The 27245-nt window shown below is 48.0% G+C and overlaps 1 protein-coding gene across 1 annotated transcript in view; it reads right to left on the bottom strand.

The window, feature by feature from the left end:
• Nucleotides 1-27245, bottom strand: part of LOC146811315 (uncharacterized) — a 1339659-nt gene that overhangs the window by 278112 nt on the left and 1034302 nt on the right. The window contains exon 14 of the mRNA XM_085615056.1: nt 13583-13654. Coding sequence (XP_085471182.1) covers nt 13583-13654 — 72 coding nt within the window. The remainder of the gene's footprint in view (nt 1-13582; nt 13655-27245) is intronic.

Raw genomic sequence — 27245 nt, 5'->3', positions numbered from 1 at the left:
GCTGTAGGCTATGGTAGGCTGCAGCTCGCCATTTCACAGTGGGACTCTGGTGCTCAAGTGCTTAGTATTTATTTTCAATATGAAACAGCACATCTCATAGTATGGTGCACCCAGTATTATTCAAGCAGGTGGAAGCAGGGCTCTACAATGGAATTGTTGTCCTATCAGCGTTATGAACAATCATGCTTCATTTAGACATGTTCCTTGTATTCTGAAAAGGCATACAGCTTGTTTGCAGTTTAGAGATGTGGCATTATCTCATAACATTCCTCTTTAGAATTAAAAGGTTCATGCTGTCAAATGCTGGCATGAATGCTATAGATTAATCTTATTTCCATTGCGTGTCCTGTGACATCTCACACTGACTCTCAGGCTAACCTTTGCCTGGTTATGGCGCCCTTTTTTAGCACCACACTAATGCTTCCTAGCGGCCAACCGGTGACACAGTAGTGTACCTTACGTAGGGCTCATGAAAGCTGCTCTTTGATTGTCATCCCTCCAGTACATCCGGTCAGCAGGCTCTGAGCTCCCGATACTGTGATGTGGCAGGCCAGTGCTGGCACTTTTAAGTCAGTGCTCCTTGCTGTTGATAGTACAAAGACCGCCTGCCCCCTACATACAGGCCTGGAGGTGAATGGCAGCCAGTCTGAAAGTTGTTGACATGTATCAACAACATAACAATTGTATAAATCCAGTGGCGACTGGCTTGTGTGGAGGATAGTTGGGCAGAGGGGTACAAAAAATAAATGATTAAAATAGACTTACCTTGGTAACTTGTGCGCAACAACCTCCTCTCTTGGGTGTCTTCAGTAAGCTTTGACGCATATAACTGCACTACCCAATCCTAGCGCTGCTCTCAAAGCATGACAGCAGCCCCAGGATTGGATAAAGCAGGCTCTCTCAGTGCTCCAAAGAGCACTGGAGGCCTGTGCTTTCTCTAACCCAGCTGTCTAAGATGCTAGGTTAGAGAACTTTAAAATGTGCATGTCTGGCTGGCTGTCCCAAGAAAGCTGGCCAAAGGGACATGCGCATTTTAAAGTGCACAGCTCCCTGCTGCTGTCACTCTGTAGCACTGGCCCCACCCCCTCCTCACATTTAATTTGAGACGCATTGCTGAAAAGAGAATGGTAATAAATTTAAATTTTCAGCTCTGGGGCTGTGGGGCAATGCTCCTCCGCTCAAACGAAGGAGCCGCCCCTGTATAAATCTTGGGCCACCACCCGGGCAGCAATGTGACTATGTCCTGAAGGCTCGGGGTCCAGGATCAAAGGTAGAGTCATGTGATTCTGCTCTCCCAGGCTTTGGTGCTACATAAACATACTGCACCTAGTGGCATGCAGCAACTCTTCCACAGGAGCATACATGGGTCCCTAGGGCAACGACACCACCATGTCTCGCCAGGCGTGGGCACAGAGCAAGATAATAGCGCTGTCACCTGACCAATCACAACAGAAGGCCTGTAGCCAGGTTAAGCTGGGTCTGGCATTTTCTTTTGCCAGGTTGTTTATGTTTTTAGTCTGCGGATCAATTTTACCCAGATAAACCGGGCCTGAATATCTTCGTTTTCTTTTTAATGAAAGCCACACTTGAACAAATTAACAAAGTAACAAGATGTGACCATAAAAACACCACTCCAGGCCTGACTGGCTGAGTGAAATTGAAGTGGTGAGGCACCAGCAGGGCAATTTTAGACGTGAAGCAAGCAATCATTGTGGCGCTCATTGAACAAAAGGAGGCAGAAGTGCTATATTATACGTGACTAATGCATTTTAGGGCAATGATGTGGACACCAGTACAAAAGAATGCATTAGTCTAACCCCTGATATGTAGTACTTGGCAGGACTACATTTGTATATGCCCTTACTTTCAAATGTTTCACAAATGTTGCAACCCATTACACCCTACTATTTCCAGGTCGGAAGTACTAAGCAAGCAGAATCCTCCTTAAAAAGAAGCCTAGAGCTAGCACAAGGGCTTCTATAAGAAACCCAAAAAGAGACCAGCCCTCAAAACTCATCAAAAAAAGGATCATAAACAATAAGAACAATGTATTTTCATGAGTAAATAATGTTTGCAGACAGCAAAATACTCCAAGACGGCAGTACAAGACATGTGTGCCATATCCTGAAGCAGCCGCGGCTCATGCAGGTAAGAGCGGTGGGGCGGTGGGGCCGGGTGGGGGGATTTTGACGGAGGATGACAAGGGAAAATTATTTATTTAATTTTCCCTCTTCATCGTCCGTCGGAATCCCCCTCACCCGGCCCCAATGCCCCATCGCACTTACCTGCACAGGCCACAGATGTCCTGAAACAGAAGCTTGATTCCTACATTTCTTATTTGAATAGCAAAATAATATAACAATTATTCTACTGTTTTTTTAATCTGTAAACAGATTTGCTTAGTCAATGCACTTACCTTTGTACAAACTATTGTACATTTGTACCGCTGCCAAAATTTCAGATAGGTTATATGTGGCATTTCAATGGTTTCAGTGTACTTATAAGTGAAATTCAACTGACGAATGTATGACACTTGGTGTGACACATTCTCACAAGTAAAACCAAGCAATGAAGTGCACAGAAAGACATAAATATCAGAAATTAGACCCTTTAGAGCTTTGAGTAGTTCTAAAAGGATCTGGATTCCTCTCCCGCACTCTGACAGACATTACCCCCTAGCACTCATCTTCAGTGAGTGCTCTCTTGCTGGACTCACCTGTGCTACAAGAAATAAGTCCTCCCTGCAGTGCTAGGCTGGGAGCATCTTTGGCAAGTGTTCTTGGGCGGGGGGCAGGGAGCTCACTGGCATTGCTGCTGTAGGCTACGGTAGGCTGCAGCTTGCCATCTCACAGTGGGACTGTGGTGCTCAAGTGCTTAGTATTTATTTTCAATATGAAACAGCACGTCTCATAGCATGGTGCACCCAGTATTATTCCTGCAGGTGGAAGCAGGGCTCTACAATGGAATTGTTGTCCTATCAGCGTTATGAGCAATCATACTTAAATTAGACATGTTCCTTGTATTCTTACAAGGCCTGGTCTGGTCCTTCTGATCCTTCTCCTCAAACTCCTAGTACATCATTTCCTGATCCTACTGATACCCTTTATCCAGCAGGCTTCTCGTGCCCTGGTCCTCTAAGACTCTGCAATCTGAGCCCATGATTTTCTGTCTGGGATCATTCATGTTCTCTTGGCCTAGTGTCTTGTCCTCGTGATCCTTCTGGCACTACACCCGATAGATCAGGCTGCCATAGTCCTCGTTCTCTTTGACTGGATCCATCTGAGGCTTCTCACTAAAGGGGACTGGGCAGCCAGGTCCAGTCCCCTTAGTCTTCTGGCTCTAGCTGTTCTGGTCCTCTTGATCTTCCTCACCCTGGTTCTGCTATGGCCCAGTCCCAGTCTTTTTGCACCACTTTGTACTCTGGGCCCTGGTCCTATGGTCATGGTCCCCCTGACACTCCACTCCTCAGCCTGTTCCTGGTCCTCTTGATGCAGATTCTTCTAATCCTCCTTGCTTCGGTCTTGGTGCTCCTTTCTGTGTGCCTCCTGGTGTCCTTGTTACTGGCCCCCTCATCTTCCTTGCTTATCCTGGTCCCCAGTACTATTGGCGATAATTCTCATGCTTCTACACTTCCTAGTCTTCAAGGATCGGTTTGTGAACCTCCTGCTCCTTCAGCTCATGCTTCTACAAATACTGATCATGGTCCTCCTTGCTCCGGTCACCTGGGCCTGGCCATTCTGTTTCTCTTCTTCCTGCCCATCTGGCTCCTAGCCCTGAGGCCTGGACCTCCAGGGTGTGATCATCCTGGTCCTGATGCTCCTCATCCTCATTTTCCTTCTCAATCTAGTCCTCCTGGTACTCAAGGTCCTGATCCTCTTAGCCCTGATCTTCCTGGTTCCCTAGTCCTTGGCTTCCTGATCCTCTTAGAACCCTCCCTTCTGGATTTAGCTGCCTGTATCCCTGCTCGCTACCAGAAATAAGTCCTCCCTGCATGCTAGGCTGGGAGCATCTTTGGCAAGTATTCTTGGGCGGGGGACATGGAGCTCACTGGCAGTGCTGCTGTAGGCTATGGTAGGCTGCAGCTCGCCATTTCACAGTGGGACTCTGGTGCTCAAGTGCTTAGTATTTATTTTCAATATGAAACAGCACATCTCATAGTATGGTGCACCCAGTATTATTCAAGCAGGTGGAAGCAGGGCTCTACAATGGAATTGTTGTCCTATCAGCGTTATGAACAATCATGCTTCATTTAGACATGTTCCTTGTATTCTGAAAAGGCATACAGCTTGTTTGCAGTTTAGAGATGTGGCATTATCTCATAACATTCCTCTTTAGAATTAAAAGGTTCATGCTGTCAAATGCTGGCATGAATGCTATAGATTAATCTTATTTCCATTGCGTGTCCTGTGACATCTCACACTGACTCTCAGGCTAACCTTTGCCTGGTTATGGCGCCCTTTTTTAGCACCACACTAATGCTTCCTAGCGGCCAACCGGTGACACAGTAGTGTACCTTACGTAGGGCTCATGAAAGCTGCTCTTTGATTGTCATCCCTCCAGTACATCCGGTCAGCAGGCTCTGAGCTCCCGATACTGTGATGTGGCAGGCCAGTGCTGGCACTTTTAAGTCAGTGCTCCTTGGTGTTGATAGTACAAAGACCGCCTGCCCCCTACATACAGGCCTGGAGGTGAATGGCAGCCAGTCTGAAAGTTGTTGACATGTATCAACAACATAACAATTGTATAAATCCAGTGGCGACTGGCTTGTGTGGAGGATAGTTGGGCAGAGGGGTACAAAAAATAAATGATTAAAATAGACTTACCTTGGTAACTTGTGCGCAACAACCTCCTCTCTCGGGTGTCTTCAGTAAGCTTTGACGCATATAACTGCACTACCCAATCCTAGCGCTGCTCTCAAAGCATGACAGCAGCCCCAGGATTGGATAAAGCAGGCTCTCTCAGTGCTCCAAAGAGCACTGGAGGCCTGTGCTTTCTCTAACCCAGCTGTCTAAGATGCTAGGTTAGAGAACTTTAAAATGTGCATGTCTGGCTGGCTGTCCCAAGAAAGCTGGCCAAAGGGACATGCGCATTTTAAAGTGCACAGCTCCCTGCTGCTGTCACTCTGTAGCACTGGACCCACCCCCTCCTCACATTTAATTTGAGACGCATTGCTGAAAAGAGAATGGTAATAAATTTAAATTTTCAGCTCTGGGGCTGTGGGGCAATGCTCCTCCGCTCAAACGAAGGAGCCGCCCCTGTATAAATCTTGGGCCACCACCCGGGCAGCAATGTGACTATGTCCTGAAGGCTCGGGGTCCAGGATCAAAGGTAGAGTCATGTGATTCTGCTCTCCCAGGCTTTGGTGCTACATAAACATACTGCACCTAGTGGCATGCAGCAACTCTTCCACAGGAGCATACATGGGTCCCTAGGGCAACGACACCACCTTGTCTCGCCAGGCGTGGGCACAGAGCAAGATAATAGCGCTGTCACCTGACCAATCACAACAGAAGGCCTGTAGCCAGGTTAAGCTGGGTCTGGCATTTTCTTTTGCCAGGTTGTTTATGTTTTTAGTCTGCGGATCAATTTTACCCAGATAAACCGGGCCTGAATATCTTCGTTTTCTTTTTAATGAAAGCCACACTTGAACAAATTAACAAAGTAACAAGATGTGACCATAAAAACACCACTCCAGGCCTGACTGGCTGAGTGAAATTGAAGTGGTGAGGCACCAGCAGGGCAATTTCAGACGTGAAGCAAGCAATCATTGTGGCGCTCATTGAACAAAAGGAGGCAGAAGTGCTATATTATACGTGACTAATGCATTTTAGGGCAATGATGTGGACACCAGTACAAAAGAATGCATTAGTCTAACCCCTGATATGTAGTACTTGGCAGGACTACATTTGTATATGCCCTTACTTTCAAATGTTTCACAAATGTTGCAACCCATTACACCCTACTATTTCCTGGAATCCATTTTTTCTTTTTTGGTCGCCTAAATAAAAACCTCTTTCACACGATTTATGCAGCCGTTGTTCAAATTGTCACCTCCACTATTTAGCCTGTGGCCGGCTTAACAGCAGAGATTATCTACTATTTTTCCAACTACCAGGTAGGTAGCAGAGCTTATGTACTATTTGGCTGGGCGTCAGGTAAATAGTCCCTGCCTTGCAATAAACATGAGTGAAAAGGCACACTTGCGCGGGAGAAACAGAACAAATAAGACAAGAGAAAATGTTAAACAAAAGTGCAAAAGATGCAAGGGAAAATTGCTGTCAGTGCAGAGCAAAAGGCCGTGCATTACAAACATGAGCTCTAGTGCTTTCGCTCAAACGCCGAAAATTGTCTAAAGTCACTTACCCAAGCATATGCACCCATTGATAGGAAACACATCAAGAAACTTAGTAAACACACACAAAAACACACCAAAGAAGGATAGCAAAGAATGACCTAAATGAACACCAGTGGGAACAGAACACCTGGGGAAGAAAGGGTGAGACAAAAGAAGAAACAATAAAATCAAGTATCGGATGAGCCAAAAGTACAACAAAAAAAATGTATACAAAAAGGAGAAAGACACTAAAGAAGGAATATGCTGCAAAGAAGAAAGAATATAGTACCTCATTCACAGCACGAGGGGCAGAAGGACACTAATCAACATTAATCAATCGGTACTTAGTCCATTCTCCAGATGAAAGAACAGGAAGTGAAGCTGGCACGCGCTGGTCAATTAGTAAGCACCATATATGAGGGACAATGAAGCCACTGTATGGCAGCTAATGGGACGGCAGCAAGCCCCTTGTTGTGCACAATATCTCTTGCAAGCGCAAGTGCATGCACTGGGGCATGCGCTGCCACAGGCGAGACCTACAAAGGGGCTATTTTGCTTTTAACATCAGAATTCCCCAAAAAAGTGAGCCGAGATTTTTTATAAATCAAAAAGAACAACTGCTAACATTTATCAGACGATATCTACAAACAATTCCCAACAGACACTCCATCCAAACAGGAGTGCAATAAAGTTCCTCCCCCACACACTCTCTCCCTCAAACAAGTTTGCACTATTGCAGAGGAAGAAGTAGCCCTCACCCTAAACAAAATCAAATCTGGATTTCCAGCCGACCCGGCATCCTCTCAGATCTTATCTAAAATCGCACCAGCTCTTATCCCACACCTAACAAACATTTGTAACCTCTCACTATCACAATCTATTGTTCCCTCACACTGGAAGGAGGCCATAATTAGACCAATCCTGAAAAAAACAACAGCCGACCCCAAGCAACTTGCAAATTATCGACCAATCTCCCTCCTACCCTTACTTGGCAAGGGTATGGAATCACTGATCAACGGCCAGCTTTATAAATATCTGGAAAACAACAATCTGCTGGACCCATCTCAGTCGGGTTTCCGAGCGTTTCACAGCACCGAAACTGCCCTGCTCGAGATAGTCAGCAACATCAGGCTCTCTATTGACGCAAGACAATCTGCTATCTTGATCTTGCTTGATTGATCAGCGGCCTTCAACACCATCTCACATGACATCCTTCTGGAACGCCTATTGGAGTTTTGGTGTCGAAGGCCCAGCATTAAACTGGATCAAGAGCTACCTGACAGACAGGTCCTCCAAGGTTCAAATGGGTGTCTTCTCCTCCAAAAAGCAAAAAATTGACAAGGGAGTCCCCCAAGGATCCATATTGTGCCCCACGCTCTTTAATCTGTATGTGTCACCACTTGCAAAGATAATCCGAGCACATGGGTTTGACACAGTGTCATACGCTGATGACACGCAGTTACTGATCAGACTTGGATCAGATCCTAATGACACCAGATCCAGATTCAAACAGTGTATGTCGTCCATTAACGACTGGATGGGAAGTAACCACTTATTACTCAACGCAAGCAAAACTGAGATCTTGCTTTTTGGCAACGCTCAGAAAATATGGACAGATTACTGGTGGCCGCCGTCCTTGGGACCCTGCCCTCCACCCAAATCCATAGCGCGAAATCTAGGCATAATAATAGATGATAAACTCTCCATGGCAGACCACATAAACAATGTGGTACGCACCAGCTACGGCCTAATGAGAACCCTTAGAAAAATCTTTAAGTGGATTCCACTATCATCAGGCATGCCCCTAGTACAGGGACTTATCATTAGCCGTTTAGATTACGGAAATGCGCGACTGGCTTCCATTAATGAGGAGCAGTTGTCAAAGCTTCAGTCCTACAAAACACTGCGGCCAGACTGGTTCTAAACCTCCCTCCCCGCACCCCTTACACGCCCAGCCTGAAGACCCTCCATTGGCTCCCCATAAAAAAGAGGATCAATTTCAAAATATGCTGCTTGGTCCACAAGACCCTAAACGGCAAAGGGACAAAATATCTAGCCAAAAAACGAATAAAATACCAACCAACCAGACTTCTGCGCTCGACCAGTAAAAAATTCCTAGCAGTACCTAAAGTGCGTACAGTAAGGAACGGAGGCAGAGCCTTTTCCAAAATAGGCCCTGAAACCTGGAACGCCCTACCTCTATATCTCCCAATGGAACAAGATCACAAGAGGTTTCGCAAAACTCTTAAAACCTGGCTTTTCCAGTTCTGATGAGACACCTACCTTGGGTCTCTGAGTATCTGCTGGCGCTGGGAGACCTATGGGTGATACATGCGCCTAACAAATACACACATACATACATACATCAATCTAAGATTAACCACCAGAGGCAAATTGTGAAGTTGTTATTGACTAGCCTAGAAGTGTTGTCAGAAGGAGGTCAGCTCTGTCACCTGGTGCTGCTTCCCTGAGCCACTGGAACAGTATGAAACATACAGGCTGATTTATGGTTGATGTACCACAATCCGTCAAATTTAGAGATGATTGCTGCCCTCTGGCTTTCTCTGTGCATTGAAAGGCATCTCCATCACAGTGGTTCCTTTTAATGTACAGAAAGTTTGGCTGCCGTTGATTTTAATGCCAGTTCACCAAACTTTTTACAAAGTGGTTTTTTTTCCAGAAACAAACTCCCACAGCAGATATTTGCCTCTAAAAATAAATAAACTATTTACTCCCACATCTTGGGAGTTTTCTCCCAGGGTGTTGGGTTTATTATTGTTTTTTCTGGCTCTCACCATCAGATTTTTCTTCGTGGTGACGGACAAACTAAATAGGTTGGGCGGTGTAATGCCTTTCTTCAAACAACCCCTTATCTATCTGGCTGTCAGAGGAACCTTTCCTTCGCCCGAGCCAACGGGGACTCCGTCGATGGAAAACTAAAGATCAGCCCCCCTCTAAATGAGGCTAGCCGACTTAGGTTTTGTTGGACAGGATACTCTGTTGTGTTTGCAAAGGGGTTCCCTGTCCACCAAACTCTAAATCAGATTCTTAGTCCCAAATAGGTTTCCATGGAGAGAAGTGTTCTTGTGGTCGCAGTGCACAATCCCATGCGTCCCAAAACCAGTTACCTGTGCTGGTGAAGCTCTGTTCAACGGTTCATCAATATAAATATTTGGCAGCACGGAAAAGTTATTTCAATAGGAACTAAACAGCACCAGTTTCTTCTGTTCTTCAATTCTTTATTGATATTCAAATGATACTCAGTCTCTTATGCAAAGCATAATCATGGTTCCTATTCTATAAGACAACCAACATAAAATTCAAGGTCAAGTTCCACCATGTTTGTTACAAACATGGAGTAAAATAGTGCCATCAAGGAAGATTCCTAATCACAGGATATCTATTTGGGATAATTAAAACTGTTTATTAAAGATGTGAATGTCAGTGGAAAAGACAATGGTGGCCTAATTTACCAAAACAACTTTGGTACAGTGTTTAAGAATTTTCACTAAAGGAAATGTATTCAGAGAAAAGCTGATATGTAAATTGATGAAAAAAGGAATTGGGTGATACACAACCACGAAAGGTTACGAATGAAACGTACCAGGTGTCAGCTATTTTATGGAACAGCAACAATTGTGAAACTTGCCCTATGAATGTGATCCTCATTTGAAGATTAATAAAGAATTGAAGAAAAAAAGAAATTGGAGTTATTTGGTGTAGGAAGCTGGCTTTGATTATACTATACCAAAGTAGGGTATAGTGTTCACAGAGACAAGTGGATCTCTAGAGGCTTTACAGAGGCTAAAGTAGATTATATTAAATGCTCTCTTTTGTGGTAGTGTGGTCTAGCAGTTAGGCTTCTCAGAGGGCTGTGTTAAGCATTTGTTGTACACACTCAGGCAAACAATTATTACACACACTCAATGACTAAATCTGAGACCAATTGTTTGTGAAAATATTACTTTTTGCATGTTTATTACTTAGAACCAAAGATACTTAGTTGCAGTAAAATACGTTTTGCAATATCACAAATGTAAGTATAAAAAGTAGCCAATGCATTTCTCAAACAGTTCAATGTTAACCTATGGAGAAAAAACAATGTTGTAAATTCACAGGTAAGTACAGGACTTACAAATCCAGTCTTCAGTTTTTAGGACCAACACTGGTCAAAGTTCAGCTAAGTGTAGAGACTGCACCACCAGCGGCACTGGGACGGCCAGGTGCAGAGCTCAAATTTGGTCACTGGGGCCCAATGTTAGTTAACGGAGACTGGGGGGCACGCAACAAAGTGCCGGTTACAGATTGGTAAAATTGGAGTTGGGTGTCAATCTCCAGGGGGTTTAGGCCAGCACTGGGGGGGCATGAGGAATTACCAAATACACAACCTAAGAGGCACAGAGGCGGCCGGGTGCAGTGTGCCAACACAGCATTGTGCGCCCAATGCAAAGGAATGGAGACTGAAGATTTCAAGCAAAGGCTAAAGGCTAGGACCAGGAGGCTGGAAGAAGGGAACTGGTGTCTCTGGAGGTAAGTTGGGGTGCTGAAGAACTCAGGGACACCATCGGTCGAGCTCCCCAAGGCCGGCGGGCTGCAGGTGTAGGGTTGTCTTTGGATGTCAGCGAAGTCTTATCGGAGCCGGTCGCTTTTGGTGGACCCTTCGTGCTAAGGCTGCAGGCGTCGTTGTGGAGTTCAGGAGAGGTCACTCTGAGATGGACCCAAGCTCAGGACCACTGGGGAACCTTCTTGGAACCGTTGGGCCACTTGGACTCGAGCCTGAGGTGTCAGGTGCAGAGGTGTGTCCGGAGGTCTGGTTTGGCAGTTCAGCAGGGCACTGAAGCTCTTCTTGTTGGTTTCTTTGTGGACAGGGCTGCTGTCCTCTGGAGTTCTTGGTCTTTAGGGAAGGCAGGCAGTCCTCCCAAAGTTGTGGAGGTCGCTAAGCCTGCAGGATGAGTCACTTTTTGGTGCAGGTTTTTTTGAGGACTGCAGACCGGCTGGTATGGCTGGGGCCAAGTCATTTGTCATCTGGAGTCTTCACTGCTAGTACCGCTCTTTGGTCCTTCTTCTTCTTTATGTCACAAGGAATCTGAGGATCACAGTTCAGGGGTGCCCTGAAATATTCAATTTAGGGGCGTTACAGGTACTGGCAGCTAGTAGAAAATGGGCTACTAACCTTAAGGATCACTACACCCTTTGTATGTCTCCTCCTTTGAGGAGGGGGCATACCCCTAATCCTATGGGCTAAAATCCTCACATCCAATATGGAGGTTGCTCAAAGAAGGGGGTTACTTCAGCTCAGGACTCCTTAGGGGTGGTCCTGGCTGTGAGCAGACACACCTCTCCTGCTTGCTAATTTTCCCACCAACCTTGCTACCAAAAGTGGGGCTTGGCCAGGAGGCGGGCATCTTCACTAGCTGAAAAGGCCTTGGCTTGCATAACAAAGGGAAGGAAGCCTTTGAGGCTCACTGCCCTTGAATGCTGTTCCTGCTTGGGGGTAGGTGGGAAGAACTTCCACCCAGAGTGCACTTTGTTTCTGACCCACAAGAGCACACGGCTCCCACCTCAGGGGGTCAGCAACATGTCTGAAGGTGGCAGGCTGGTGTAGACCAGTCAGCTACACACTAGCGGTTGGGTAGGTCTTCAGGGAGCACCTATGAGGGGCCCACTGAGCGCATTTATTAATTCATCCAACACTGAAATCAGTGTGGGCTCAATAAGCTGAGATGTTTCGCACCAAACTTTTTGTGATTTGATGAAGCCATCATGCAGCTGTGGAACTCGTATTGACAAGTTCCCAGTCCGTGTCCTCGGTATGGCTTTACTGTGCACTAATAATGCCTAAGAATAGACTTAGACACTTTAGGGGCATATCTACTCATGCCGTTATGCCAATACGCGAGGTATAGTGCACCCAGCCTTAGGGCTGTAAGGCCTGCTGTAGGGGTGACTTACCTATGCCTCTGGCAGTGCTGGAAGGCCTAACACACAGAGATGTGTGCCAGGTCAACTCTTCACTTCTAGTTGCACCAAAACACGCAGGCTGCAGTGCCAGTGTGGATGTGTTTGGTGAAGGGTCTCTGAGGGCGGCATAATACATGCTGCAGCCCTTAAAGTACCTCTCTTGTCACAATGCCCTTGGTACCACTGGCACCTTTTACAAGGGGCTCGTATCTGAGCCAGAGGTGTGCCAGTGGTGGAAACAAATGTACCGTTTGTGGGAAACAACACAGGCACTGGGAACTTGATTAGCAGGGACCCAGTGCACATTCAGTCAAAGTTGCTTTCAGAGTCTGGCAAGAAGTGGGGGTTAACCATGCCACAAAGTGGCTCTTTCCTACATTCGGTTCTATTTATCTTACACCTTCCTCCATCTATTTAAAGTGGCAAATTCGACCTTCCTGACATGATCCATCCAGAACAAGTTGTGCTGTATAAACGGAAACCCGGTTAGACAACCAGATATTCACCCTGTCAGGGGTCACTAATGCACAGCAGAGTAGGCCTGTAAATACTTGTCCTCCAGAGCGGAGAGGGTCCTTGAACAGGTTTTCCCTTGCCATCCCGTAAGAGGTGTTTAATAACACGTTTGGTGTCTGAGATCCTCTACCTCCCACCTCTGCTTCTCAAGAATAAAACATTACTGTAACTGTTTGTGGTCTTTTGCTCTGCATGCATACTACTTACTCTTCAAAGACTTCACATGATAGTCAAACATGGAGAGCACGCATTCAGGTCCCAAGACAGGGAACACAAGAGGAACGCAGGTCAGCTGCTACAAGCTTGTTTCAGCACAATATGCATGGCTTGAGCCAGCCACGTTGCAGCATATGCTATCCGAGATATAGGAGTGAAGAAAAGAAGGAAAACAGCTGTACATTTTAAATTATAAGGCAAAGGCCACAGTGCAAATAAAGCAGATTCTAACAAGCAAGCAAGGGACAGTGGAAAAAAGAGATTTAGCTACTGAGCACCCACGTGTGGGAAATGAATGAGCCGTACATTGTACACTCTCCAAGAACCCATGCGTGGTATTGACAGTGCAAGGCTTTTGTTACCAGCAGTCCAAGAAGGAGTTTTCGTCTCATCAGTCAGCAGCACAGCAGGGTACACAAAAGTTGGTAAATGAAGAGGGGAAGGACCTAGAAGTAGACTATTTAACGACTGGTTTTCTCGCGCTACTTTCAGGGCGAATAAAGTGACATTTCAACCTTGATAACGACACATTTCAAAAGTTTGGCAAAAACTTACCTCAGTTATTAAGATAAATTCACAGATTTCACAGACAATATATACTGTACAGTCACTGGATCCCAGGGAAATCTGTAATAAAAGCACAACAAAAGGAACGTCTTAGTAACTTGGTGTAAAGTGGGAAGCATCAAAGAGACCTTTCCCTGCAGGACTACATGGCTGCATTGTATTATCAGTGGTAACATTAAAGGGTTGATTTAGGGTTATGGTGGGCAGCCGAAATCCGCCAGGGTGGTGGAGGTCCTAACACAGCATATTTAGAGCTCTCCATCTGCTTGGCAGAGATCTCTGTATCTTCAGAGGAGCCACCGCAAAAGTGACACTCAGAATGGATTGCAAGATTGCTGAGTAGCCAACATGTTTCAAGAGGCCGTGCAGCAAACTTTTTCATTGTACTTAAACAATCCCTCAAAGCAAGAGTTTGTATTTGAAAAACAAACAACTAATGACACTGACACCCTGTGGACTCTCCCAGGGTGTGGGGGTCAATTTAATTCTTATTTTTTTTTTCGAGACTGCCAGGTTTTTCCTGGCAGCCTTGAATAGGAAACAAAATACATCACAGCATCGGCCCTAAATAGGGCCAAGAGTCTGAGATACTTAGACCATGAGTTCTTTCTTTTTAAATATATTTTTATTAAAGCTTTTCAGTTACATAAAATACATATGTAATTAGGCCTCCAGAAGTAATAGCCATCTAACAAAAGGCATGAAGTTATGTAAGCATCACAGAATTACCTTCAATCAGTTCAAATTACAACATTCCTGTAGATACAGTTGAGTACTAATTGTACCTTCGGGCCTCATGTCCATCGTGTAACATAAGGGAGTTTGCACCGTGTCAATATTTTTTTATTTAACAATGTAAACAACAGTTACATGTAGACCTCTATAACAACGAGAGCACTCAAGGGTTCTAGCAAGGATTTTCAGAAATCTACCCAGCTTGCCATAATACCTGGGTTTTTCTTTTTATAGATAAGGGACATTCTATCCCTGAAGGCGATTCGGTGTGGGCACCCTGTGTCCAGGGCGATCTTCCCTTAACCCTTGCCTAACTCGTGAGCGGGAAAAAAATGGTAGCTGTATTAGTTTGGTAGTCTACGAGGTGTCAGGTGAACTGTCCCCTTCTCTTATGCCTCTAGCCTCCCACTTCCGCAACCCCTCGGATCACAGATCTGTTATGGGGCGGCGTCTCACACCTCAATTACCTTCCTCAATCACTGACCGCTCTTCCGTTCATGTCCAGGCTGTGACGTCTTTCTCCCAATCCAACATTTTTGTACCAGCTGAGGACCGCCATCTTAACGCTATTCGTCTTTTTGCCAATATTAGGGCTAGATCTATAAAACGAGTGCCAGCTTTTTTGGCCGTGGGTCTTGAAAACAGACCTAATAAACATACCTCTATCTTAGGAGGGAGGATTCGTGTGAGAACCCCGTGTAGTAACCCAATGACCTAAAACCAGTAGTCAAGCAGGGCAATCCCACATCATGTGTTTAAAGTCCGCGTCCAGGTTTGCACATTTTGGGCATTGCTTGTCGGTGCTTCCTAACATTATGTTAAGTCTGTGTGGGGTAAGGTAGGTCATATGCAGAATATTGAATTGGGTATATTTAAAGTTGGAATTTCTAGATATCTTCTTGGGCAAGCTTAGATCTCTTTCCATTCTGACTCTGAAATATCTCTATTTATGATATAATATAGCACGGTGAAGATTCTACCTACTTATGACCGGTTATAATTCCGTCCCGGCCAATAGGTAGGGAATAAAAGTTGATTCCGTCAGGTCAGGGTATATCCTGTGCATATGATATCGCTGGGGATTGACGTGAACACACTCCAAAGCACGAAAGTGTTTACTTACTGACTATAGGATCTCAAGAAAGAATTAGACAACCGCAGCAACTACACAGCGATATCATATGCACAGGATATACCCTGACCTGACGGAATCAACTTTTATTCCCTGCCTATTGGCCGAGACGGAATTATAACCGGCCATAAGTTGGTAGCATCTTCACCGTACTATATTCACAAGCCCTGAGGAAGACGCGGGTACTCCTGGGCGACGAAACACATGTTGGCTGGACCAACAGAAGAAAGAAAATTAAAGTGCAACTACCAATGAATCTGTCCTGTTTTATATTGTTATATGACAATTATTGTTTGATATTTCATGTGTGCTCGGGTACGGAATCTATGTTGTGTGAGCCCTAGGGATTACGAATTGGGAGGGGCGGGTGACTCCTCTACCCTTGAGCACCTGCAGATAGATATTTCATAGACCAGATACCTGAAAGAGGCAGCGCCATTACCATCCAGGGACATATCATCCATCCATCCATTATCTATAATGCTGGATATTGTTCGCATATAGGGAGATCATAAATTCCCTCCTGTCAAGCATCAGACCTAGTCGCCCCCCCCCACTCCTCTGAACCGTTCCACCAGCCGTCCTATGGCTAAAGCTAACAGGAGGGGGGACAATGGGCAGCCCTGTTTGGTTCCTCTATATACATTGTATGGATCTGAGATTATTCCTCCTGTTCTGATCCTGGCTGTGGGACAGGTATAAAGCAACTTTACCAATTTAAATCATCCCTGTCCCATCAAGAAATCCCACCACAGATAGTCGAAGACTTTTTCGAGATCTACCACCATTACTACAGCTTCAGAGTGGGTCGTGAGGTCATGGTGGAACAGTGCATAGTAAAATTGTCGGAGGTTTTCCAGATGTTGATCTGCTGGAAATGCACCCATTATGGTCAGTGTGGACGAATGCGAGCATGTGGGGAAATATTCTTGTGGCTCATATGCTGCTTAATATTTTAACATCCATATTTAGCATAGACAGTGGTCTAAATTCTGTAACAGAGGGAGTCCCCAATTTGGTTTTGGGGAGGGGGACCACCAGGGCTTGTCTGGTCAAGGTTGGTAAATGACCAGATTATAATGAGTCAGCATATAGCTTCTCCAAAGTGGGGGCCAATAGAGCGTTAAAGCATAAAACTCAGCTGGAAGCCCATCTGGACCTGCGATCTTCCCTTTAGCCATATCCTTGATTGCTTCTCGGATCTCATAGGTGCTTATTGGTTTCCCTAATTCTTTCTGTGCATCAGGGTCCACTTTGTTCAATTGTAGACTGTTGAGGTAACTATTTATGTATTCGTCCGACAGCCCCGCTGGAGGCTCGTATAGTATAGTGTTGTATTTTAAGAAAGTAGTGTTGATGACCTTGGGTGAGAATATCGTGGTTCCATCCTTAGCCTGCAATGTGGTAATGGGTGTGCCTCTGTTTTCAGGTCGAACCTATGACGCTAGCAGTTTCCCAGATTTCCCACCCTCAATGTGTTGTTTTTTCTGGTATGTTTTAAGGCCAAATGCTCTTAATCCATCCAGTGTCTTGTTATATTTACTCTTGGAAGGGGATAGCTGCTTTTGAGTGTCATTTTGTACCCCAAGCCTGGTTTCTAGGGTGTGGATCACACTCTCAGATGTCCGTAGAGCTCTCTATCTCTCTCCCTGCCCCTACTGTTTGCCCCATGCATTGGCCTCTAATTACTATTTTAAAAGCATCCCATTCAATCAGGGAGGAACTAGCAGCACCTTGATTCTTTTAGAAATATTCTGTAATGTTTGCTGAAAGCAGGCGTCCTCCAGCATGGCCGCATCAAGGTGCCAGGCTGGCATGGCGCCACTTCGGAGACAGGGGAGAGGGACAAAAGCAACGGGCTATGGTCCGATAGGGTGCATCCCAGGTATTCGGTATCTGTTACCAGCGGGCCTAAATGCTTCAAGAGGAGGAACATGCCCAGCGTAGTGTGTAAATGTTATAGTGGAGAGTAGAACGAGTAATCTCTCGTATGTTCGTGTTGCAGCCGCCATATGTCGACCAGCTCCCAGTCCCCCATCCAGTCCCAGAGATCTTTCCTGTTTGTTTTTGCTACTGTTCCGTGCAATGACGGAGTGGATCTGTCAATGTTTATGTCTGCCACAATCAATCAATCAATCAATCACAGAACTTATAAAGCGCGCTACACACCCGCGAGGGTCTCAAGGTGCTGAAGGGGGGGGGGGGGCCTGCTGCTACTGCTCGAAGAGCCAGGTCTTGTGGAGCCTCCTGAAGGTGAACAGGTCCTGGGTCTGCCGCAGGTGGGTGGGGACGGAGTTCCAGGTCTTGGCCGCGATGTAAGTGAAGGATCTGCCTCCGGCGGTGGTTCGTTGGATTCGGTGGACGGCGGCGAGGGCGAAGTTGAGTTTTCTGTTCAGGTATGTTGGTCCGGAGTTGTGGAGCGCTTTGTGTGTGTGGGTGAGGAGTTTGAAGGTGATCCTCTTGTTGACGGGGAGCCAGTGCAGGTCTCTTGGGTGGGGGGTGATGTGGCTGCGGCGAGGGAGGTTGAGGATCAGGCAGGCTGAGGCGTTCTGGATGCGTTGTAGTCGCTGTAGGTGTTTGGTTGGGATTCCAGCGTAGAGTGCGTTGCCGTAGTCCAGCCGGCTGCTGACGAGGGCTTGGGTCACCGTTCTTCTGGTTTCAATCGGGATCCACTTGTAGACCCTGCGAAGCATGCGGAGGGTGTTGAAGCAGGAGGAGGAGACGGCGTTGACCTGCTTGGACATGGAGAGGGAGGAGTCGAGGATGAATCCCAAGTTGCGTGCGTGGTCTGTGGGTGTCGGTGCTGTTCCTAGTGTAGTCGGCCACCAGGAGTCGTCCCAGGCAGACGGGGTAGGGCCGAGGATGAGGACTTCCGTCTTATCCGAATTCAGCTTCAGGCGGCTGTTCCTCATCCACTTGGCGACGGCCTTCATACCCTCGTGGAGGTTGGTTTTGGAGGTGTGCGGGTCCTTGGTGAGGGAGAGGATGAGCTGGGTATCGTCGGCGTAGGAGATGATGTTCAGGTCGTGTTGGCGGGCCACTTGTGCGAGGGGGGCCATGTAGATGTTGAATAGTGTCGGGCTGAGGGATGAGCCCTGGGGAACACCGCAGATGAGGTCGGTTGCTTCGGCTCTGTAGGGTGGGAGGCGGACTCTCTGGGTTCTACCATCGAGGAAGGAGGAGGTCCAGTCCAGGGCTTTATCCCGAATTCCGGCTTCTTGGAGGCGCGTTTTAAGTGTGCAGTGGCAGACCGTGTCGAAGGCGGCTGACAGGTCCAGGAGGATGAGGGCAGAGGTTTCGCCATTGTCTAGTTGGCGTCGGATGTCGTCTGTGGCAGCGATGAGGGCCGTCTCGGTGCTGTGGTTCTGTCTGAATCCGGATTGCGACGGGTCTAGGAGATTGTTGTCTTCGAGGTGACGGGTCAACTGTATGTTGGCGATCTTCTCGATGACTTCGCCGGGAAGGGGAGCAGGAAGATGGGCCGGTAGAGTTATAGTCGCCCCCCAATAATATGTCTTGTGCCGTGACTCAAACTAATGGACCTGATAGCTTGTGAAGGAATTGTGCTTGGTCCTGGTTAGGACCGTATACACTGCCCACTGTTACCTCTTTGTCCAGAAGAACGAGTTACTTACCTTCGATAACGATGTATCTGGTAGAGACACAGTCTAGCCGCAGATTCCTTAACTTAGAATATTCCCCAGGTGTCAGACTGGATCCAGAAAACCTTTTCCCCCAGCAGTACCTCTGCACGCCGGGGGGCGAAGTCGCCCAGCTACGTCCTGATGTCGTCCACGGAAGTGACGTCAATGGAGCCATATAGGTCCCTCACCTCCCCCCCGGCCTGCTGACATTAGTTTTTTGTGAAACTTTTCCGTACCACAAAACGGAGTCACTACAATAAACTGTGAGAGTATAGGAACAGTGTGCCAAAAAAGATTAAAAATCATTAAAACAACAAATTTCTTGAAACAACATTAAGAAGAAATCAGAGAATGATGAGAAACATCACCACATTGAAATAGTACTCAACACTTGAAGGGAGCGAACAGAGCACAAGCCCCAGAAAAAGTCCCACCAAAGCGAAGAGCCCCCCCCGATCGAGGCAACAGCATTGGAAATGAATGGCATAACAAATTAAGGGCAATTTGTAACCATAGAATGGAACTGTATGAAAGACAGTCAGTAACCATATACTGTAACTGTAAAGGACAAGACTGGAACAACATGACTCATGACAAGGGGCCAGAAGTGAGCAACAACAAAGTATGCCCACCCCCCCCCCCCCCCCCCCACAATGATCTATTAACTGTAGCACAGTCAAATAGAAGCACAACCCACTCCACTGCAGCAGAGTCAAGGAGACCCCAAAGTAATGGGGAGAAATAGATGACGGCGGAGGAAGGGCAGAAGAACATGAGGATCTCTACGCCGTAGCAATCAAGGTGGAGGAACATGCAAAAGCACATAACCTAGCCACCCAAGAACCAAAATGGCGTGGAGCAAATGTGCCAAAACAGAATGACACACCCTGCCCCGGAGGCAGGTGAACTAGAAAACCCTTCAGGAAGACCAATGCCACCTACAAGGAGGCAAGTGGGTTGCATCCCACCTGGAAAGGCTCTCGCAGAACGGGGAGGATGGGTGGGCGTTAAGGAATCTGTGTCTAGACTGTGTCTCTACCAGATACATAGGTACCAAAGGTAAGTAACTCGTTCATCTCTTAGAGACATCTAGCTGCAGATTCCTTAACTAGAAAAGATACCAAAGTCATACCCCATTGGAGGAGGGTCTGCGACTGAAAGCCACCAAATTCCCAAGGGAAGTAAACCGTCAAGAACAGTGAGGAAAACAAGGTGGGGACAGCAATGCCAGCGCGGCTAACACCAGACCCATACAGCTCCGCAATGCCAGCAGAGCTGACACTAGGCCACAAAGTAAAAAATGGAGCATGAGCAAGGGAAGCCAGGTTCAACATCCGTCAGAGGACGGTACAAGTCCACTATCAGCCAGACAGGGACTAAATGAAAACACAGAACTAGAAGGGTCAGTGCACAATGGCTGAATGCCACCGCTGCCCCGAAAGTGGGAAACTAAGAATAGGATCCCAGAAATCGTAAGAGACAAAGTCCCAGCGAAGGGACTGAAACAAAATGACAATATGAGCAGCACAGCATCAGGTGCCAGCAAATGAAAAACCAGTGGCAGAAGGCATCATGCCAAGACATACAAACCATGTCCACCAGGAGATACATAGATGTGAACCACAAGAATACACGGACCGGACCGAGTGTACCGTGAAAACTACACCACTGCATAGGCCAAAGAAGCATGCGCACCGACAGAGAAGGCTGGTGCAGCAGGAGGTAGGCAACTAGTCAACTGCACCCACAGGCACAATGACTAAGGGCCACCGGCAAGCCGGACGCACCCAAGCTATCTCCCATGAGAGAGAGAGAAAACATCTGGGACAACCCCGAGAAACCCCCGCAGGGAAAATCCCACATGCATACCTGTCCTCTCATGTGCAGACACAGCACATAGAAACATGAAAAAGTCAAGAAAGAGACAATCAAGGGGAAACTGGAAGAGGACCCCGAGAGTCGCCCAAATGGCACCAATGTGAACGTAGCAGGACACACAAAGCCATGAACAAAGAGGACGACCCCAACCCCGGATTGGGATATGAAAGGCAAAGTCATCACGAAACAGGCAGGAGACTGACCACCACACTAAGGAAGAAGAGGGAGTCAGTACCCCTTAGACACAGAATGTCTGAAAAAGTATAGCCTTAGACTGGATGATGCCAGAAAACATCCAGGGATAGAACAAGTCTGTCGAAACACGTAGCAGAGGCCAGAAGGAGAAACACCTGAGCCGTGCGCAGCAACAACAGAAAAACCAAGTTCAGGCCAGGAACCGGCATAGGGAGGCACAACACAACAGGGAGCAGCCCTGATGAAACCACTACCGCCCATAGGCAAACGCTCAATAGGAGGTGCCCAAGCCTTTTCCCACACCAGGGAAGAAGACAACGCAGCCAAGACAGTGGCTCAAGGAACACTACGGGTCCCCCGTGATACCTCACACACCCAGTGTGGACCACATGTGGGGCCCGCCCAGAACCCAGAAAAACCCCGGGCTGGAGCAGAATGGAACAAAGCGCCCACAGGGACATGCACCCACGCTCAAGACAGCCAAAGTGCTAAGGGCAGAACTTAAGGCGGAAAGAATAGCCAAATGCAAGGCAGGAGGACGTGAACCCCCCCTTGGGGCGAGCCGGAACGGCAGAACCCCAACAACACACCAGAGCAGACTGCATTCACAGACACATGAGAGTGCAGCGGAACAACCGTAGGCAGCAAAGAAGCTCCAGGAGAGGGACACGACAGCCCGATGGCCTCAACAGAGGTGATGTACCAACACAGCAGGAAGCATAGACCCATAGGAAAAATCCCAGGAGGGACAGAAAAGAACAAAGAGAGCGCCACGGGAGCTTCCGAAACTTCCTGGCAAGGAAGAGCAACTACACAGCAGCCAACAAATACCACACATAGGGTAAGTCATATCCCTTGAAAAAACGAGGGACACCTTTTGAGGCAAGCTCATAAGCAGAGGTCGAAAAGAAACACCCTAAAACAACTGGCCCAGGTGCACCATAAGGAGGTAAAAGAACACGGCTGAGCAGCCATACAGACCGTCTGGCCAAAAAGTGTCTTGAGCGCAGAGACGGAAATCATAAAAGCAGAGACATTACTACATACAAAAACACAAGTCCTCCAAGAGGACTAAAAACCTGGCAGTCAACGAAATCCAGAGAGGAGGCGCCGGACCGCCGAGTCGGCATGCCCATCAAACAGATAGGCTCCATCAAAAGGCAGATACCTGAGCGGCTCCCGAACATTGTCAGGGAAACCGCCATCGCGAAGCCACGCATGGCGACGCAGGGCAACTGACCTGGCCCTAAGCCGACCCACGGAATCAGTGGTGTCCATGGCCGACCGGACGAAAACTCTGCCATGTTGCGGCCTTCTCGAATAAGTCGGACCAGGTCAGCACGAGGGCCCTCCAGCAAAGAGGGGAGGAGCCGCTGGACAGAGTCCCACAGGGCAAAAGTGGCCCGAGCAAACACGCAGGACGTGTTCAAAGACCGAAGGCCTGAGCTGGTGGACGCAAAGACACTGCGGCCACACGACTCCAACCACCTAGACTCCCGAGTGGGAGGAAGCAACAGAGGAGGAGAGGAAGGGAACGCTGCCTGGACGACAAGTCCGTGAGCCCTAGGATGGAGGGACAAACAGGCAGGGTCGTCTGGAGTGGACGATAGTGATGCACAATTGCGCGACTCACAGGATCCCCCGATGTTGGTCTGGCCCAAGTCCCCAGAAGGACATCATACAAGGACCCGCCAAATGGCAACAATGGCTCCTGGTGGAGAAGATCCAACAAAGGATCCGAAGGCTGGGAGACAGAGGGCGGCTGCAACTGCAAGATATCTGCAGCCCTGCTAACTGCCCTCGCAAACTCAGCGCTAGCCTCCGTGGCCATCCGAGGCGGAGACAGCAAGTCATCAGTTGGGGACGGCTGCAGGCTAATCCGTCCACCCAATGACAGAGGCCCTGCAAAAGGCTGAGCCGGCCAGTGCCCCATGGGCCCCTGCTCCATGGTGCAATGAAATGACCCCGGGGGTGGAGAACCCACTGAGGTCACGCCCTCTACCAGCAGAGGAATAGCCGAGGACGGAACCGGCATCAACCGACCTCGAGACTGGGTCGGATCGTTTTCGACGAACCACAGAGGCCTCGTCCGCCCAGCGTCGGGCTGGCGTTGACTCGACCTCCACCAACGCAGGAGCCTGCGGGAAGGAACGACGTTGACTTGGAGTCGAACTCCGCGCTGCAGCCACCTCCTGCGACCACGCAGGGAGCCCAGCAGGGCTGTACAAAGGTGCAGCAGGCGGGCCTGACGTCGCAGTGGGATGCCCTTCCGGGCTGTGTCCCAACATCGCAGCGACCCCGGAACCGAATTAAGGGACTCGGCCGGCGCCGAAGGCGAACCCGCCGGCGAACCCCCGACCTGAGTCCCTACCCCCACTGTGGGTCCCGAAGGCACGCCAGGGAGAAGGGGTGACCCAAAGATGGCCTGCAGGGCCTTGGAATAGGCTTCCATATGGGTCCAAGTCGCACCCGCACCGGGAAACGGTGGGTAGGCTGGAGCCGACTCCTGAGGGCCCGTGTCCAGTGAAGACCGGGAGCAGTGGGCCCCGACGTCACACTTGTGCGAGGTCGACGACCTCCATGACTTCTTCCGGTGCTTACCTGACGTAGATGAGCGACGTCCATTCGAACTACTCCGGGACCTATACCGGACTGGAACCTCAGCGTGGAAAGAAGAACTGCGCCGTATGGATCCTTCCACTGGAGATGGAGGCCGGCGAAGCGAGAATTGCGATCGGGACATCCAGCCGGACATCAACTTCATCCGTCATTCCTGCAGGGACTTTGGCTTCAACTGCTGGCAGGCGTCTCACTCGACGGAGTTGTGGTGCTCGTCCAGGCAACACATACAGATCTCGTGGGGGTCCATCGCCGATATCTGCCTCGAACAGGAAGCACACGACTTGAAGCCTGAAGGCATCTGCACACTGTGAATGATGCAAAAAGGCGTTGGAAAGGCCTGAAAAATAAACAGGCCAGAGGAACCACTTCTCCGGGATCCGTGTTGGGACGCGGAAAAGAAGAAAACTGATGTCAGCACGCCGAGAGCTATATGGCTTCATTGACATCACCTCAGTGGACGACGTCAGGATGGAGCCGGGCGACGACTCCCCCCGGCGTGCAGATGTACTGCTGGGGAAAAAAGTTTTTGGGATCCAGTCTGATGCCTGGGGAATATTCTAAGTAAAGGAATCTGCAGCTTGATGTCTCTATCAGATGCCTACCCTTAACTAGCACCTACTCTTAACTAGCACATATCGGTCCTCAGGCTCTACTATTGTTTGTGTCGCTTCAAAGGGGGTTCCGGACGTATCCACACCAGCACCTCTCGGAAGTAGGCAGAGTATGTTGTTGCAAACAGTTGTCCTCTCCACCTTCTACGGAGGCGCTGTCCTTCTTCTAATGTTATGTGAGTTTCTTGGAGCATAACTATTTGTGCTTCTCTACGCCGCATATAACTATGTATGTTGTGACATTTTACGGGGGATCCCATGCCCCTAACATTCCAAGATATGACTTTTATCCCCTTAATGTTTGCGTTTTGGACTGCCATGTATGTGCTTCTAGTGTCATGCCCTACCTCCTGTATCAGGGTGGGCCAGTGTCTAGACCCCCCGAGTGCTCATTGGAAGGTTCTGAACCCCAACTCCCTTACCCAAGGACAACAGTGCAACTGCTAATTGTACCCCAGTCCAGGTTTTGCCTTGGATCTAGCAGAGTTAAATAATGTCGTCCGAGGACCTTAAGGTGATTTTGGGCAGTGAGGGGGGTCGCTTTCGATTGAGTCTCCAGACTCAGAGGTTGCATAATTGGATCTAGAAGATGGGATTACAGGGCAGGGGGCAGAGTCTTCTCTGGGGCCCTGATCTCAGTCCTGCTCTTATGCTCTATTTGGTTTATCGGGAATGCGCTGGAGTGCCTGGGTGAGTACTAGTTATCTGGTGGAGTCAGGGCCTCCTACAGTGTCCTCAGTATTAATGGTGTTCCCACTGCCACGTCTCCACTCATGGCTAGAACTTAATGTTGCTCCTCGCTTTCGCTCCGCTGCCAGCCCTCACCTTACCGCAAGAGAGATGTCTTCAGGGGGCTCAGCATTCGAGTCTGGCGCCGGGCAGTGGCGTAACGAAACTTGAGGGGGCCCCCCTGCAAAGTACAAGGAGGGGGCCCCCCATTCTCCATGCCAGTCAAGAGCTCTCAAGCCAGCGACCCACCATACTGCCCATGAAACACATAAAAACGTGCCTTCCTATGTCTTTAGTCGACCCTCTCTGAAAACCAGGACATGTGCTAAAATTGTCGAAATCTAATGGGACAGCTGGTGAAAAACCTGGACTGACCTGGCGAATCCAGGACACCAAGTCATCCTAGGCCCTCCAGAGGTTGGTGGCTAGTGCTCTTCTCTAGTAGTCAGTGCTAGCTGCGAGGCAGGGGCTCCTAGTGAGGCACTGCAGCAGAGGCAGGAGCCAATAAAAAGTACCAAGAGGAAGGATGCAGCCATGGACTATCATTTAGAAGTCGCCAGGGATCCCACCTGCTACACCTTGCGACCCATGGCACTCCCCTTGCGACCCATGGCACTCCCATTGCGACCCGTGGCACTCCCCTTGCGACCCGTGGCACTCCCCTTGCGACCCGTGGCACTCCCCTTGCGACCAGTGGCAGGTAGATCAAAATGAAGAGTAGAAGGCAAACAGGATGCCGATAAGAACTGTTTACTTTCAGAAACTTCTCGTTCTTGTGTCAGCCGCTTTCTGTTTTGTGAAATAAATATATTCATCCTGGCAATGTACGCTCTGAAAAACTTTCCTCGGTTGTCTTGATTGCAAAGGTTAATACAATATATGGTCCTTAAAATGTAAAGCCTTATTTTTCTATTCTGGCCAGATAGATCAATTCCATATTACAATGCTTTGTAAAAGGAATAGATGGCCCTGAATAGGGTGCCCCTGGTGACATGGCCTATCTGGTAAACTTACTATACATTAATACCAGCCTAAGGGCCTGATTAAGGGGAGATTGTATATCTGATAGTTATTGAGAACAGAGCCAAACTTTGCAATTATAAAAACTTTTTAAAAATAAATTGACACCCCACCAAGTCAGCTAGACCAGGTTTGACAAACTCCAGACAGTCCTGACCTTCGAGCCAATAGCATGTTGCATTTTTGGAGATGTTATTAGTTTCCCTAAACAGAGTCGGTACAATCTAGTGCAGTTACAAAATTAATTAGGAATTTAATCAAAACGGCACAATATATCAGAGTTAGTTAAGAAATACATCAAACACCCTTCTTTGTATTGAGAGAGCCTAAATAACTAAAAGCAGACCGGAGCCTAAATAACTAAAAGCAGACCAGCTGTGTGCTTGCGTTTTACCGAAAAACGGCTAAATCTATATACATTAACAGGTTGGCTTTGCGTTTTGTGCTCTGTAAAAAAAGAGAATGCATATACTTCTTTCAGAGAAACGTGATCTGCTTGACTCAACTAGAGCTAGGGTGACCAACCGTCCGTAAATTTTACGGACCGTCCGTAATTTGGATTTCATGTCCGTTGTCCGTGACGATCCCTTTTACGGGCGCCTTTTGTCCATAGTTTTGGACATGGGGGAACATCACTGTTCTACTCCCAGAAGCCTCACCTCCCTGATGGGGCCGCCACATGCTTATCCTCTGAGCACACTGAGCGCAAGGCAAGCCCCATCCACCCATTGTCATTCTGTATGGGCTGATGCCACATACAGAATGACAATGGGACAGTCTGTACTCTTAATGCATGTGGTGAGCCTCCTGCAGCCTCGGTCTAGGGCAGGGCATTCAGTCAGGTGGAAGAAATGCACAAAAACGCCAATGCTGCTACACGAGAATCGGGTTCACGAAAAGAAGGCAGTGAAACAAGTTAAAAAAAACATTTTAAAACGAACGCATTTTCAGTGTTATATTCAACAAAGCCATGGTTGCTGCTTTTTTATTTTATGCAACTGACAACCATTGACAAAGCCAATAGTTCTGGCTTGTAGGTGTAACTCTACTTGTTGTGTTATATATCTGGATGCAATGAAAGAAGC

Source organism: Triturus cristatus, chromosome 7 (assembly GCF_964204655.1).
Source record: "Triturus cristatus chromosome 7, aTriCri1.1, whole genome shotgun sequence".
Classification (NCBI taxonomy): domain Eukaryota; kingdom Metazoa; phylum Chordata; class Amphibia; order Caudata; family Salamandridae; genus Triturus; species Triturus cristatus.
The sequence above is the reverse complement of the archived record's forward strand: the minus strand, read 5'-3'. Positions and strand labels throughout refer to the sequence as shown.